General features: G+C 39.9%; 1 protein-coding gene across 3 annotated transcripts in view; it reads right to left on the bottom strand.

Moving 5' to 3' along the window:
- The window catches only part of HECW2 (HECT, C2 and WW domain containing E3 ubiquitin protein ligase 2), a 150057-nt gene that overhangs the window by 77427 nt on the left and 55969 nt on the right, over positions 1–16661 (bottom strand). For 2 of the 3 annotated variants that reach the window (XM_038142492.1, XM_038142493.1), the window contains exon 3: positions 736–843. In XM_038142492.1, coding sequence (XP_037998420.1) covers positions 736–843 — 108 coding nt within the window. Of the gene's footprint in view, positions 1–735; positions 844–6537; positions 7609–16661 lie in introns of those variants that run through there. The other variant, XM_038142494.1, reaches the window with a different exon arrangement.

Genomic DNA, 16661 nt, shown 5'->3' with positions numbered 1-16661 from the left:
AACATCCCAGGATTAGAACTTCAGTTTCTTTAGGATTGTATGCTTCATATGGTAGGATAGCACAGCTTCATCAAAAAGAAAAAAAAAAAAAAAACAACAACAACAAAGAAAAAAAACCCCAGCCCACAGCAGAGTAGCTCAGCTTCCTATAAATCCTGCTCGTCTGAGGGAGCAGCATAGCTCTTCAGTTTGAAGCTTGACTACCAACACAGTTCAACTGAAGACTTTTTATTTCAGTCACATAAAGACTCTCAGTATTTCTGAACTGCCCAGCGGATTTTCCAGCTCAACAAATCTTCAGCTGAGAAATTCTGATGCAACTGAACAGGACATTGGCCCTTCCTAGAGTGAAATCCAACCTTCTGACTAACAAACATCAGCAAGCACTATTAGCTTACTACCTTTTCCTTCACACGCACTTACCATTAATATTTGGCCAGCTGAAATTTGGAAGTTCTGTGGGAAGGGACGTCACCTTTCAATGTGTATATACTACACAACAGCACACAAGGCAACTCCTTCCTCCCTTGAAGTGAAATGTGCTGTCTAAGAACATCACTAGAATACAAATGTACATCTAAGCTCAACTCCATTTTTATCACATCCAGCAAATGCACTGGAAAATGCTCCCCCTTAAGAGAAATACAATCAAATCCCCTGCTTCATCAGAAATGGGTATCAAATGCCACCCTGTTGACCTGCCTTGGAATATGTACTGCATAAATAGGTACTCACATTCCATAAAGTAGGGGCCAGGTTCAATTCGCCACACAATTTGTCCTTTTTGCGTGCCAGTCACTCCCCGATTCTTGGAATCCCAGAAATTGGCTGGAGAGTTCTCATCTGAAGGAGGGAAGACAAAAAAATAATTTCAGCAAGCAGTATTTAAAATAAAAGTTTTCTTGGCTTTCTGTTTCAAGAGGCCCAGATACAAAAAATTACTTGTATTAAATTTAAAAAATAAAGAAATCAAATTAACTGGCAAAAGATAAATAGCTTCTCTTGTACACTTGATAGATCAATTTATGCAGAGTGAGCAGACAGACACACAGCCAAGGTAAATATATGGCTTCCTGTAAAGGTGACCTGCCAAGGTACAGTATTAAATTCCAAAACTTCCCTAATCCAACAGAGAGGCTATTGGGAGCATATAGCTGATTGAAACCCCATCCCAGAGCTACCACACCATGTTATACACCGGTCCTGCTCTGTGATGTGAAAATCTAGCATTCATTCCCTAGCTGGGAAATGCAGAATTGTAACTAGGGGTATCCAGTCAGAGGCCCAAAGTGCAGAACTGTCAGTAAGCCAGAGCTAGAAAGGAGAGATTCAGCCAAATACATTCAGAGGAAACATTCAAAGCAAACAGAGCAGAGCAGAGAAGCTTAGCAATATCAGTTTTACCCCTTCTCAAATTAAGATTTTTGTCCTAACAAACACAAATCTTAGGGCTGTTTTATTTTCCATCCTGTATTCAGACACCCAGAACACCAAATGAATGAAAGAAAACCAGGGGAAGAAGCTGTTTGAAAGGGCAAAAAGGTTAGTTCTGATGACACGGACAAAGCTGACATAAATCCAACTTAACTCTTGTGTACGGGAAGTTCTTTGGAAGTATGCATTGTGACATTTTACCACTGCATTTCAGCAGCTGTTAACTAGACTAGACAACAACTACACCTATGATGTCAAATACAACATCCTAATTCTTTCCAGTGGTACTGCATATTCTTTAATCTTACTTTTGAAAAAAATTCTTTTATTTTATACATTTGAGTGCATTCTGCAAATTTTAAACTTCACTAAGAACCTAGTCTACTGTGGCTTTGTTCATGAAGCTCATATCCATTCAAGCACATTCCTTTGTACTTTGGTAGGAACTCTCACACAAGATTACAGAACTGTCACCTACATTTTAGATATCCATATAATATCCATATACTATTTATGAAAGAATAATAAACAATGCAGCTTTCTTACATTTCTCTTAAAAACATGAACTCACACTAAAGCTTCTCTTTCTTCCTTTCATTCTGAAGGCTCATCTCAGTGTACATGCAGTAAGCTCACTGAATTATGATGAGTGCAGTCTGTACATCTCATCCCACCAAACCAACACACAGAACACTACCACACACTGGACTTCTGTGGTTGCTCAAGAGAACTTAGACACACTGCCCAAAACCTAGAAGACCTCTGAGACTCAAGAAGGGGTCATGGCAAGCTACAGATATTTTTTTGCTTCCAGCCATGGATAACTTGGAGAATTTGTAGAAAGCTGATGTCTCAACACCTCAAAATCATGATAAGTCCAGGAGAATTTCATAATTATCTCAATGACAAGGAGAAGGGACAGGAGGGTTCTCCTAACACTTGTGATCCTGAAGCTTGTAATGCCCTCAGGCTTAACTTCTCAGGCAGAATCAACATGATAGGACACAAACTGAATGCATCAGAAAGTCAGGCACATAGGCAGTAAAATCCTAAACTGCATGTATTTATTCTTCATTACAGTAAAAAACTTTCAGAATAAACAAAGCTGCATCGCACCCATGTTTTGCTGGTTTTTTTTTTTTTTTCAAAGCCATATAAAGTGGAACACTGAATGTACAGCCTGTAAATCACTCCACAGGCCTTATAAAAATATCTTTATGTGGTTTGCGATGACACACTAACCGAAAAAATAAACTGTTGATTAATTTATTTACTTTTTTAATTGTAAAAAGGGCCTTCCTATCCCAAGGCCCCCTATTTTCTTTCAGACAGAACACTGGGAAGCCATGAGATACAGCTTAACTTCCAACAACACTACACTAGTGATTGCTCTGGTCCACCATATAAACTTGGTTATCCAAAACATCATTACCAAAAGTGAGCAGATTCTTTAAAAATTCCAGTTATGTGAAACACAGAGTTTTAAACTATTCAGCATTCTCATTTCATCTAGGTAAATGAAGACACATTCCTCACAGTAAACATCTGATCTAACAAGCTCTAGTTCTGAATTTCTGTATTTAATCAACTGGAGAAGAGTCTGTTCATGATTCTAAGAAGAAGGACAGACATTTGGTATATTATAACCATAAGGTTTTTTTATTCTTATCTTGTTCAACAAATGAACAAAGCCTGAAGCAATGAAATACACCTTTATTGGTGAGATTTCCAACAATAAGGTACAAGCAACTGTTATTTATTTTTTAAACCAGTCACAAAGCAAAGTCAATGGCAATTTTTACAGGGATATTAGTGAGCTTTAGAAAAGGTCCTCCATGAACCAAGTCTCAAATACACAGCTGGTAGTTACAAGAATGCAGAATGCTTTCTTTCACTTTATTTAATAAAATCCCACACTTACACGAGTGCCTGGATTTTCAGCCCTTTCATGAAGGAATGGACTCCTTTGCAGCAATGAAGACTAAATCATTGATACTCTGCCCACAGGCATGCTGCCACTGCAGCAGAAGGTGGTGGAGACAGAGGGATGGAAAATGCTAACAGACCATTGCCTGTCAGCAATTGACTCAAATTACAGAATTTATTTTGGTCAGCTTTGACTTTCTTCTGAAACAGATGGGTTTTTTCTACTTCTATGATGCTATTCACATAGGGGAAAAATAACATTACTAATGCATATGGAAAAATAACTTTAAACATCAGTTCATGGATTTTAAAAAGAAAAACTGAAGGAAAAAATGCATGGCATGAAAACAATGAAGTACACAATAATCATAAAAATATTGACAAAAAAAAAAAAAGGAAGCATTTAACAGCACAAGGAACAACATCAGAATTATCACTCCCTCATTTCTTCTCTTCCCCCAAACATACATGTACACATACTCTCGCTCTCTACATATATATATATATATATATATATATATATATATTCCATAGGGAACTTCAATTCTAAGCAGTTCTATTCTCCTTTTAGCACATAATTGCTGCTGTTTGTGAAACTGGCGGCTGTTCCAGAATCTGGGCCAAAGAGTAGATATAAATATCCCTTCCCAGAACATAAAATATGCAACAAAATACTGTCTTACTGCATCAGTATCTTGTCCAGCGAGGCTACACTTCTGAAAGAAATAAAACAATGCAAGATGCACGCTTTCTTCTATCTTCAGTAATTCTTGGACAAAAAATACTACAGAATAGAACTTCTCAGAGCTGCAACCCCCGTACAAACCAGAGTATATGAGATAATGTTTTACAACAAAAAGTGGGTAATAATAAATGTATCACTGTGTGGAATTTCACTCTGAGTAATGCTCCTTGAAATCACTGTAAAGCAAAAACACTGAGTAACAGTGTTTTCTTTATTTAAGTACTAAACAATCAGCCAAACCTGGCATTAAGAAACATTGCACTGGCACACTGTTGGCTCTTCCTCAACTTGTCCTCCAGCACCTCCAGGTCTTTTGCAAAACCGATTTGCAGAGAGCTGGCCTCCAGCCCACCCCAATGTCAGGGGTTACACCTGTTTGCCCATTTCTCCAGCCTGTCTGGCTGCACAATCGTGTTTTATCATCTGCTACTCCCAGTTTTGCACAAGGATGTTACAGAGTGTTGGAAGCTGTGCTAAGCCAGTGTCTGACATCAGGGGTCAGAAGGCTTCTGAGGAGTTCACATTTTGTTCTTTGTGTCTTACATCTTACATTATTTCTGTCTTAGGAAAAAAGGATAAACTACCTGAAATCCATCACCTCACCGAGTCATCTTGCATAGATTAAAGCAACAAATAGATAAATAAGATACAGTCTTTTGTAAGACAGATGAAGAGGAACTGCTAGTAATTAATTATCTGAAACAAGCCTTACAGTCTCAGTGCACAGAGCAGTCACGGGCAAACCAGTACTCATCTTCTAGTCCCAGTTTCTGTCATCAGTAGTGTTAGGTTTTGTGATAAAAGGGTTGCTTCCATCAACACAAATGATTTTTATTCTTCAATATACCAAAACATTATAGAAGTCACAAATTCCTGGTGTGGAAACATCACTGATTTAATTTTTTTCCTGTGCAATAAGCAAAGGTCACTATAGCAATCTAAGAGGTTTAAACTTCTGCATTCTGATCTCTTTACTCTAACACATTTATAAGGATGCTCATACCAGAGCAAAGGTGATGTTAATAGATTCTGGTTGTCAACTTTAATTATATACAACTTAACAATTTTCATCTTTCACTACCATATATGGCTAACTCACAGCTCTTGAAAAATCCATGCAGCTTAGCTCAGAAAAGATCAATCACGTTGGTAACACCATTGTATCCCTGCATAATTCTCTTATCCTCCTTTGGGATTTACATCCCAATCTCTAATTTTTCATTCATTTCTGGAAGATGCTTTACACAAAATCTTTTGAAGTGTTTGTATTGTTCAGTTTCAATTTAAAATTTTAAATTAAGTTCATATTGTCAGAATGCTGACTTCTTTCACATTTTATGCTGATGTCAATAAATTTTTGGCACTGAAGATGGTATGTACAATGCATTCAGTTATTAAGAGGAGTATTGGTACCAAGCTTTTAAAGCATTGCCCTCATTTATTTCTCTAGGCAGGTGTTCTCTTACAGAAGCGCTGGAAGGCTGGAGAATAGCAAGGCTACATCTAGTTCTGTCCAAGGCTGAGATCTGTGGATCTGCCATCAGTTCCTCCCATAAACATCCTATCAAGAAGGGTCACTCCCCTACCTATTTTACTCCACCATTTCACTTAGTCTCTAAAAGTAACAGGTTTGTGGTTCATTTGCATTGGAGAATATTTCTGAACTTGATTTTGAGCCAGCCTCAGAGATCTCTAGGATGGCATTTCCAAAGTAAAACAAAAAGCTAATTGACATGGATTTTACTGCATTACTTCCAAATACCTCAATCTCAACGCCAGCAATTGCACTCTGCTTTTCAGTGTGAGCACAGACTTCCAAGCAGTAAAACAGACTGTCACCAAAATGTAAGACTAACAAGAACATTCCAAAGAATACGTACAGTGGATTTTGGGCAAATGACTGGGAAAGTCTGCAACGCTAACTTTGGTGCAATATTTTCACTTTGGTAACCTCTAATAATTTTAATTCTAGAAATACTAGAAATAAAAATCCATGGGTGATCAATGAAGAAGTAGCACTGTGTTTACTGATATAAGGAGCTAAATATATTTCTTCCTCATATCCAAAATATGCTTAAAAGCACTTGGAAACTGTATTTTCTTCGGATGTGTCCTGATAAATTTTATCACCTGAGGCCTCACTCCTTTTCTAGGAAGTCAGTAAGTAAATTAACAGGTTCAAGGGTTTCTACTGCAAGCAATTACTATAATAAATCACATTATGTCAATCACTTTAAAATACACTAGGTATCAGTTAGTACCATATAAACAAATATTAACCCACTAAGCCAGAGCTTGTTTCTCTGATTTCCAGAATTTGCCATCTCAGCCTGTAAACACAGCTTACCTGGTAGAATCAAAATATTTCTCACAAAAGACAGCACCATTGCCGAAATTAAAGATGAACAGTTAGTTGTACCTTCTAGCCTTACCTGGCCATTCCAAAGGATGCCTGTGGATCCTAAACTGCATTCCTCCATCAGAGCCAAATTAACAAACTGAAGAATAAAAACCAGTAACGTTTTAGAGGACGGATATTGAAAACAGCATCCACGTTTCCAATCACAACCAGGGCTTTCTACAGAAGTTGCCTTCTAGACCCAGCCCGTGCAGCTCAAGTTTGGAGGCTTTAGCTCTGTGTTAGCACTGCTGCATAATCTCAGCTCCACGAGGCACGTCTGTCCTCTCCCTTCCCCCTGTCATTTGAAGGAAAGGCTTTTAGAAGGATGTTCTCCAACTCCGCGGCAGTTCCGAGCAGTTCCACGCCATCATCTGCCTTTCCTCCTCTATTCAAGGCTCCTCTGGGCTCAAGCAGCCCGTGCTAAAACACGTAAGGTCCTTCAGGCTCCGCTATTTGCAGCCACTCCCCTCCGAAGGGTACAGGATGCCGAAGCCCCATCCTCCCTCCACTTCCTTCCTTGCCTTGTCCATGGGAGGATTCCTCAGCATGGCCACGGCCCCGCAGCACGGGCGGGCTGATGTAAACAGGAGGATCCTGAAATCCTAGAAATGACGGCAAGGCAGCCACAGCGACGAGCACAGCAGGAGTTCGCTGGAAGTGCTGGCTTTTGTTTACACAGTATTTCGCTCTCCCGCATGACTTCCCAACAAATCCAGTTATTTCAGGGAAGAGGGGACTGTTCCATGACGTCCGGCTGGCATGGAGCTGCCTTAAACCCAGGTTAACTGCACAGGGTACTCCTGGGCAGGAGGACAAGCAGGTGGCAGAGAGCTTCCATTACTACCTCTCCTCTTTCAGGGTGGTAATGCCACCTCAGGGCAGGAGCTTGGACAAGCCTCTGTTCCTCCAGATGCTCCAACTCCTCAATGGCCTCCTGATGGAACAATTGCAGCTGACCTAAAACTCGTTCAGCCAGTGGCAAGGACCCAAACCGTGCCAGAGCAGTTCCAGCACCTCAAGAAACAAAACTTTTCCTAAAGGATCCTGCAATCTGGTCTGTAGCCTGAGATCAAATTTTTCACAGCACACTTTCATGAAATTGCACACTTGTGAAGCTGTAGGTTCAGGCTCTCAAAGCAAATCTTGGTTTTCCTATTAATACTCAGATTAAAAAAAAAAAAAAAACAAACAAAAAAACCAAAACACCCAGTAAAAAAAACTCTTCCACCTCTTACAGGAGTATCTGTTCTTATTCAGCTTGAAGATTTTTCAAAAACGCTTCCAGTCAAAGAAATTAAGATGGATCCTTTGCTAACTAAGAGATGAAAGCTAATGTATTGCTTTGTGCTTGCATGAGCACCTCTAGGAATTGTATCTTCAAAGGACAGAAAGTGAAAGAACACCAGAACTGGAATACTATAAGAGAAATCTTAACACACAGCTGCACACTAAATGGCTGGAAACATTTCTCCCTCTCTCCTCTCTCCCAACAGAGCAACCCCAAAAAAGGTGAGAACAAAATTCTTGGACAGTCTTTGAAGTTCCCTAAGCAGCTACAAGATCCTACTATCACATTCTCTTTACTCTTTGGGACTCTTTGGAAAAAACTTGGAAAGTAACGGAAATACAAGACACAAGTGTTCAACTGAGAAAGCAAGAGCAGAAGAGAGGCAGAAAAAGGTACAAGAGATGCTCTTACAGCCTCACACAGGAGAGAAGCTGCTCTTGCAGCTCTTCCTGAAAGTAATCGTGCACTGCCAGAGGGTGCTGGGCAACACTCTGAATTCCAGCCTGGACACAGATTTCAGCCTTTTGGTGCCACAGTCCTGCCATATTAGCAGTGAAGAATTATCATCATCTATAATCATGACCCATGGTCAAAAAACAAAGAGGTGTTTGCTCCTCACAGCACAGCAGCAGTTTCTCCTATTGCACAACCAAATTTAAGGTTCATGTGTGTATCTCCACTGATTGCCCCTGAGCTGTGGGCAAGACGCAGAAAGACTCCACTTGCATTGCCTTGTATGCCCCCCATGACTCACTACGTACATTAATATGTTGCTGGCTTTTATTGCACTCTATTGCTTTATGCAGCAAGAACCATTATTAATTTTTCTAGTTATGACTGACAGGACAGCCAGGAATAACATCAATTTCTCTAACACTTCACTCCTACCTCAGCTGCAGAAGCAGAGCACAGCCACCATACCATACACCCCATCAAACACTGAACTATGAAACCTTTTTGCTATTGAAACGTAACAGAGTGGGAAAATCCTTGCTCTCATTTTCATACACAGCCTATATTCTGACACTGGCCATTTCCTTCTTTTCCAAGAATTATACCAGTACATTTTGATTCCTTCTTTATGTACACTAACACTTCAGCATGGGGATCAGAGCATCTCCATGTGCCCTCACACAATGTGATATTTCAGGGCACAGCAGCAGCTCAAAGGATTAGTTAACTAGAATGCAAGACACAAAGATACTGAAAAAAATACAAGTCATTTCTTCAGACACATGACAGTACAATGGCAGGAATAAAGTGGAATTCCACTTCTCTGTATTCAAAGTAAAGGCATCATTGAAATTCAAAGCATTCAAAGATAAAAATAAGCCCTTTCACCCATCTTACTGGCAGAAATTCAAAAGCGTAACAAGAGGAAGGAAATGACCTCAAGCTTAACATCTTTCCTGAAAATCTTACTAATCCTCCTTCATAAATGATGTGCACTTCATTCCTACCTAGATGTTCAGGTTTTACACATGTGCCAGCCCCACGGCACAAGTACCCTGTGCATCATGAGCCACCTGCCAGCTGACCTGGCCCCCTGGAAACCACATCCTGCACAGCACAGGGACACAATGCTTGGATGTTCCTGCACTGCACCACTAAAGATTGGCTACAACAAGAAAGGCATAAATGTTAGAGCAAAAATTAGGCTAGAGAATGACACTGAATAAACTCTGACAGATGGTACTGCACACCCTTAGACACAAGGACTATTAGAGGCTGAACAATGTTGCATAAGACTCCCAATATCTTTGCAAAATGCTAATAAATCACCTACCATTTAATTCTCGAGGTCCAGCTAGCTGTATGTGGGGCGAAATATGGCACGGGGGGTGTTTCAACCTCTTCCTGAAAGAAGCAGCACACAGCTGAGGCAAAAGCTGCACCACCTCTCCTGTCAACTCACAATCATCTCAGCTGCTGATGGTTCAGGGGAAGTGATGTCTGCAGAAGATGGAGACTGCCAAAAACAGTGGCCACCAGACAGGGAACAGTTTGGAGATTTAGGCCACCAATGACTACCAAAGTTGGACTATGCCAATATTCTAAGGTACTAAATTACTTAGCAGGCTATTGCATTATAAAGATGAGAGGATGTGAGGACAGCAAAGATGCAAGCAATACACTAAGGGAAAGAGAAACCTGTCTCTCTCCAGTAGCATCATTTCCTTTTTTTTTTTTAGCACTTCACTGCATCTCACATCTTGTTAAAACTCAGATAAACTCATCTTCACAACCATAATTCCTTCTCAATATGCTCCTCACTGCTATATCCTGTCTCTAAACACATCCTGACACTCCCACAATCCTGTATCCTAAAGACGTTTTTCTTGCTTTTAACAGTAGCAAGTCCAAGGGCAAAAAACTCAAAACCAAACTCCACAACAACAAACCCTGCGTGCACCAATATCCTAAAATCCTATTATTATGGGACAAGACTGTTTAGAATATCTAGAAATGCGAGCCATTTTTCCTAATTAACATTTAAAGGTTATTGTGGGGTTAAATGCTATCAGAGCTAAACTAAAAAAGAAAAAAAAAAAAAAAAACAAAAACTGCAACTAACCTTTCCTGTGCCATATTAAATCTGCCAGTCTAAGTTTATTGTGGAATGTTTTTCATCATTTTCCTCCTCTACCATAGCCTTATATGGTGTCAGATAAGCACTTGTTTGCTGGCAGCACACGAGCTGCTGAGCTTGCTTTAGCTGCACACAGAAGAGGACTGCAGCTTCCAAGGATAAAGGACATGCACTTTTATCTGTGACCACATTCCCATCACAAATCTTTGCCAGAAAAACTGGAAAATATAACAAAGTATTCCTGCTGTGGAAGGCGTGATACCAGCAAAGCCATGCTCTTGTCTACATAGCCTATCCTGCCCTTGGGAAATTCTGTTGGTAAATAAACATTACCAACAAAAGCATAATTTTGCTACTAGCACAGCTGCACTTACAGAGAGGCTTTCTGTGCTGTGGCTGTCTTCATACACATCACATGTAATCCTACAGGCAGCAGAAAAAGTAAGGGGTCATTTATTCTGTGGCCTTCATGCTGGTTTATTTATTAACCAGCAAACATCTGGTCCTGTATGCAGACACCCACTGCACAAAGGTCCCAGAGAAACCAGCAGTTTTGCTTGGTGTTAATTTTTTTCTGGTCAAACATTTCTCAAGTGGAAACAGTGGAAACCTCTTCAGGAAAGGCCATATGGTTATGGCCATCCCTCGCCCTCCTTCTCAGCCTCAAAACGTACTTGGAGCAATTCCTGCTCTGCAATCAGAACATTATTCCCATTCAGTCTGCTGCTGCTCTCTGGCAATAGTCACATTTTAATCTTCTGAGAGTGGGAATATTCAAGAGAGGAGAAATTTGGACAACACTGAATGGCCTGAATATGCAGTAGATTGTACTGAATGATGTAATGATCTCTTCTGGGTTTAATTTCAGTAAAATATGGGCTCATTTGACAGCCATTACTAGCTCATAAACTAACCTTAAGTGCACTTCATTCTGCATGTAGATCTTCTGTGAATTACTTACACGTCAAAAAGAGGCTTTTCTTGTGGAACTGTCAGCAAACACAATTGCCATAACTGAGAGGACTTCAAATAGAGTTGATGACTATGTTATATTTTTACTTTTTTGTGGCTTGCAAATCTAAAAACTAAACATTATGAACATTTTATTATTATGAATTGTACATCTGCCCTTTAAACACCATACATATCACCGTGATGCGCGTGTAGGAAAAGCACAACAGGCTAGAAGAGATTTCAAGAACATATGCATGTTATTTTAAATGTGTATTTTGAAATCGTTGCCAAGTGCCATTTGTTCTGTTAATATTAATGAAATTTTAAAATCAGATAGGAAACAAGTACTTGGCAACTGTCTATTACTGAAACATTCAGCTTGAGTACTCACCTTTATTTCCAGACAGCATTTTGCAATATGCTTCATGTTGGCTACCCATGAAACAGAGCAAAATTCATTACAGGCGTATTTGCTGGTTTTGATCTGTAGGTTTGCACAGAACATTGTCTAGTTTCCTGCTTTCCCTTTTTGCTCATTCTTCTGTTCCCTTTTCCTTTCTTCCTCATACAGCAGAAGAAAGTAACCTGTTTTATACAGAGTTTACAGTAGCAATGGTAAATTATTATCTGAAACCCAGCCAGTGGTAAGATGGGATCCCTAAGAAGTAGCTAAGGGAAGTATCAAACCTGTTACTACTTATCTAGTAACAGAAAAACTTCTTGTCCTAATTAACAGGAGCCATTCCATCTCTAATTATTAGCAGCCATCCTATTTCCCCTGCCCTACAACTTAATAATGACACGGGAATACTTTATAAATTCACATAAATTTTGCAACCACTTTTTGACAAGTATCATGCTTATTTATCCTTTTCATCCTCTGGTCCTAAAAGTGAGGTGATGATAAATTGTAAGCATCTATAATTTAGGTTACATGGCCTTTAGGGTAATAAATTTATCAATTCAAAAAACTCACCTGACAGATGATCCTCAAAATTGGTGAAAAGCCAAGAACTAGTTACTCATCACATCAATAATTTGAAAACCTCATTCTAGCTTACTCAAGTGACACAAATCCCTCAATTTCTGCAATTACCTTCTACAAAAACTGACCTGAATTCACTGGTGCATAATCCACCTGACATGCTCTTTTCCCATTCATATTCTAACAGACCTATTACTGGCAGAAATATTTACATTTTAAAAATGCTGGAAAATATTGGTACAACTCAAAGGATGAGCTCAGTCACGTGTTTATATCCAACACCTTGATCATCAAGACCTTCCAGGTGCTACAGACAAACACCAACCAACCATAAGCAGCTACACCCCAAATGTAACTTCATCATCTTTACCTATCAAAATAAAGGAACCCGTCAGCTCAGGAGCAGTGTCATTCAGCCAGGGCTCACACTTCTAATCCTCTAATCATATCACAACTTTCAATGGAAGAGCTGCAGGCCCAAGTAATTCACCAGGTATTTATAATACTTCTGAATAAACTACAGAAAAAAATCTTTAGTGTATATATGCAATCAAAAGGCTAAGTTCAGTAAACACATTTCTTTTCTAGAACAAAAACATGCAACTCAGATGAAAGTAACAAGAGATTAAAGGTATGTATTTCTTCTCAAATCCCTGCAAGGGCATAAAGTATCCTAATGAGCTGAAATCTCATTTGCGGGAAGCTCTCAGATGTGCGCTGAGAAGGAGGCACTCCCTTGCCAGATGGCTGGCTCTGCTCATGGCCATGAAGGAGAATGACTGTAACCACAAATCCGAATTAAGTGTTTTAACTGCCCGCATATGTACACCCTTCAGCAGTTCTAACAAGTAGCTTTTGCCAGTGAAACTTTCTACCAGAATTACTGAGCTTTCTGTAAGACATGTTAAAAAATAATTAATTGATCATTAGCAAGGGTGTTAAAGTCCAAGCACAAACCATTTTGAATTAAAGAGCCACCATCACCCAAAAAGCTGACCCAGCGTTTGCACACAGTGATCCACCAGCTGCTTTTATAACCAGCTAGTTGGATGTTCTCATTTTGCTTTTGATACTAAGTCCCACCTTCAGCTTTTCCCACAGTTCTCTTTCCTTTCCTGGAATGAACCAGGAAAGAGCAAAGTATGTGCCAAACACACTCCCCAAGAGTCCTGTGGAGCTCATTTAACCCTCAATCACTTTTGCATTTTCTTGCATTTTCAGCCCTTGTTTTACTTGGTGTTTACTTAGACTTCTTTTTTTGGTATGTGATTGTGTGAAAGTGCTATTTATTGCTAGGAATGAAGGCTAAAACAAGAAGCAGTACACCCACAGAACAGATCAGATACACAAAAAAAGAGTTTTCCTACACACAACAGCTGACATCTAGGAATCCAGGAGGTTAGTTTCGGTTTTGCATTCTCAAAGGGTTGATGGTTTGAACCCTGAACCTATTATGATGGTACAGATATCTCTGAATTTTCAGCAATGTGGCATCCTTCAACACTGGGTGGAGAGAACTGACTCATCACTGAAAGGAGAGAAAGGACAGCCTTTTGATTCCTCGGCTTCACTTTCAATTGCACTTGATTATTGCTTACAGTTTCTGACATTGATCAAAATTCTTCTTAGCCTGTTCCAACCTTTTGGCAGTGACAATATCAGCCAGCATTTCACTTTCAGTGATCAAGTTCATTCCCACAAATACTTTTTTATTAGGGAAAAACAATTCTTTGTCAGTTTCAAGCAATTACTCACTGCCTTTTAGAAATTCTTCTGGTTTCTGAAACTTGTCAAAAAACATTCTATTCTGTGTCTCTGCAGCACACATCTCTTAAGGATCTTGTGGGATTTTATATTCCCTTAGCAGCTGTTGTTTTTAAGTTTATCTTCAATATTATGAGTTGTTTAAACGGGAATGCAAACTAGTCTATTGTCATTTGGCAGTAATAGGTTTCCTAGGGAATTTATTCGAAAGTCAGGGAGCTTTCTGGTTTGGAATACAGAAAAATGTTTATATTTTGACAATATCCTTTTGTTATGCTTCAATGTCTCAGTAATTTAACCCAAATGTAAAAGCCACCAACAAAAAGAATAAATGGTCCAAGAATCTGAGTTCATTATGAAGCCAAACAAACCCATACAAAGCAAACATCTTTTCTAAGCATTTCCTACCAATGTTGCACCTGAAGGAAAATACTCTAAGTGTTTCCAAACACATATTTTGTTCCAGTGAGCACAGCCAGAACTACTCAATGTGGTAGCGTAAATCCAAGAAGTGGGCAAGCAAAAACAAAAAAAAATAAAGGTATCTGTGGGTTTAAAAGTATATAAGAACTGCAAACAAAAAAAAAATCCATTCAGATTGGTTATATCCCACCTAACTAGCCACAGGTTTGTACAGTGAGCTGCAAACCTTGCTAATATTTGTGAACCAAGTCCCTGGGGCATAATTTTCAGCCAAGCTGTGGTTTCTACAGCTTACAGTTTCTTACATTTTTGCTTAATTTTATATTGTGTGTCACTGATTACTTGCAAACACAGACTGTCCCATTTGGGGATCTGGCACTAGCATGCTGACACTGCAGAATTTAACAGCACAATTAGGGAAACACCAGGAGAACAGGTTCTTTGGATGAGCATATGACTGAAGTCTGACCCAGTTCACTTTGCAGCAGCACATCGTGTTTTTCTCAGTCCTGTCCACCAAACAGTATAGCATGCTTATACACTGAATTAATCTTTAAGCAGACACAGGAAAATCCAGAAATAGATCAGGAGCACAGCACATTCCAAATTTGCACATACACTTTCAAAGATGCTATTTCTGCAAGGTATACAGATGGAGGAAATAGAATGTGCTCACTGCTGTCTCAGTGCCTGCATTCTTGCACTGTCCCTGACCTGATTCAGATTCCCATGGACTGCAGCCTGGGGCTTGTTTGACAGACATACACAAGTTTTTTATTGGTTCTTTGCTGAGACCACCAAACCTATTTTGCTACAATGATCCAGGAGTTTGTCCTGATGGTTTTAGCCACCTATTTTTGCTGATTTTTCTCTATCACACTTAGGATATCTCCTTTGCTCTCTCCTTTGCATCTCCTTTGCTCAAGCTGGAGCTGCAAACAGGTAGACGTATGCTGGACCTGCAAGTCAATCTTGTGTCAAGCATTGTTCTTCCTTGCTGCATTCCTGCCAAATCAATCAATAATTCCTTCAGATTCTTCAACACGGATGCTTCTATTGATGCGATGCTTTTGTTTGTTGTTTAATAAACCATAACTATTCTGTCCTTTTGCCTGCACACACTGCTACTTCACTCCTAAAGGTTGTATCAAAAAGCTTACAGATCACAGTACCAAACTATCACGGCCAACACTTATGCTCCAACAAGAGAAATGCAGCATGTTAATTGTTCACAACCACAAATTACAGGCAACAATCACTGACAACAACCACAAAACCAGAGACAAGACAAAGCCCTACACCTTATTCTGTCTCCTTCCACTGCAGCTGGATTTGTATTTTGTACCTGCTTTTATGCAAGTCTCACTGTTTTGAGACACTTTACAGGGTCACACCAACAGGGTCAACTCCTTTGCAGATGTTCTGGGCTTCCTTCTCTCTATTGTGGTGGGCATGCATTCCATTTCCCTCGAGTGCCTGACAGCACACATCACCTGTCTGGAGACGCACATCACCTCTGTTTAGAGATGTGGTATTTACAGTCTGCATCAGGGACTGTCTGCGTAATGCACCAAAGCAGGGCAAGCTGGCTTATTGCTTGCTGCCTCAGAGTTCAAATGCAGATCCAGATCCAGACATTGAACGTTTTAAATATTAAGGGCCATCTGGTTTTACTTTTAGCTAGGCTCATCAGACAGAAAATCCCAGATCATGGTGTTTGGTGCTGGCTTTCTCATTTCTGTCCCTGAGTCGCTGAGTAATCCTTGGGAAGCAAAGAAAATCCTGAATCCTGTGCCTACCTACTGTATAAGATATGTTACTAAAATGGTGTCCTCTTACTTATTTTTAATCTAACTATATAAGACTGCAGTCAGTTGCCAGCGCAGTGACTCAGCAAAGCCCCAAGCAAGGAAACTCCCTGCTGGGACTCCTGCAACCCAAAGGGAACGGGGCCAGGCACGGGGCCTTTCCTCACAGAACAACCTCACCTGCTTTGGGCACCTGCAGGACACTCAGGACACTCCTTGCACTCAGGAGCAAGGGCTCTTGGAACCAGAATGCAAACTGCTTGTGAGTAATAAAATAAGGACCAAAGCATTTTGCCTACACAGCCTTCAGATTTCAGTGCTGTTTTATGAAAGTTTTGTAGCT

This window comes from Motacilla alba, chromosome 7, assembly GCF_015832195.1.
Source record: "Motacilla alba alba isolate MOTALB_02 chromosome 7, Motacilla_alba_V1.0_pri, whole genome shotgun sequence".
Classification (NCBI taxonomy): domain Eukaryota; kingdom Metazoa; phylum Chordata; class Aves; order Passeriformes; family Motacillidae; genus Motacilla; species Motacilla alba.
This window is presented reverse-complemented; position numbering and strand designations above follow the sequence as displayed.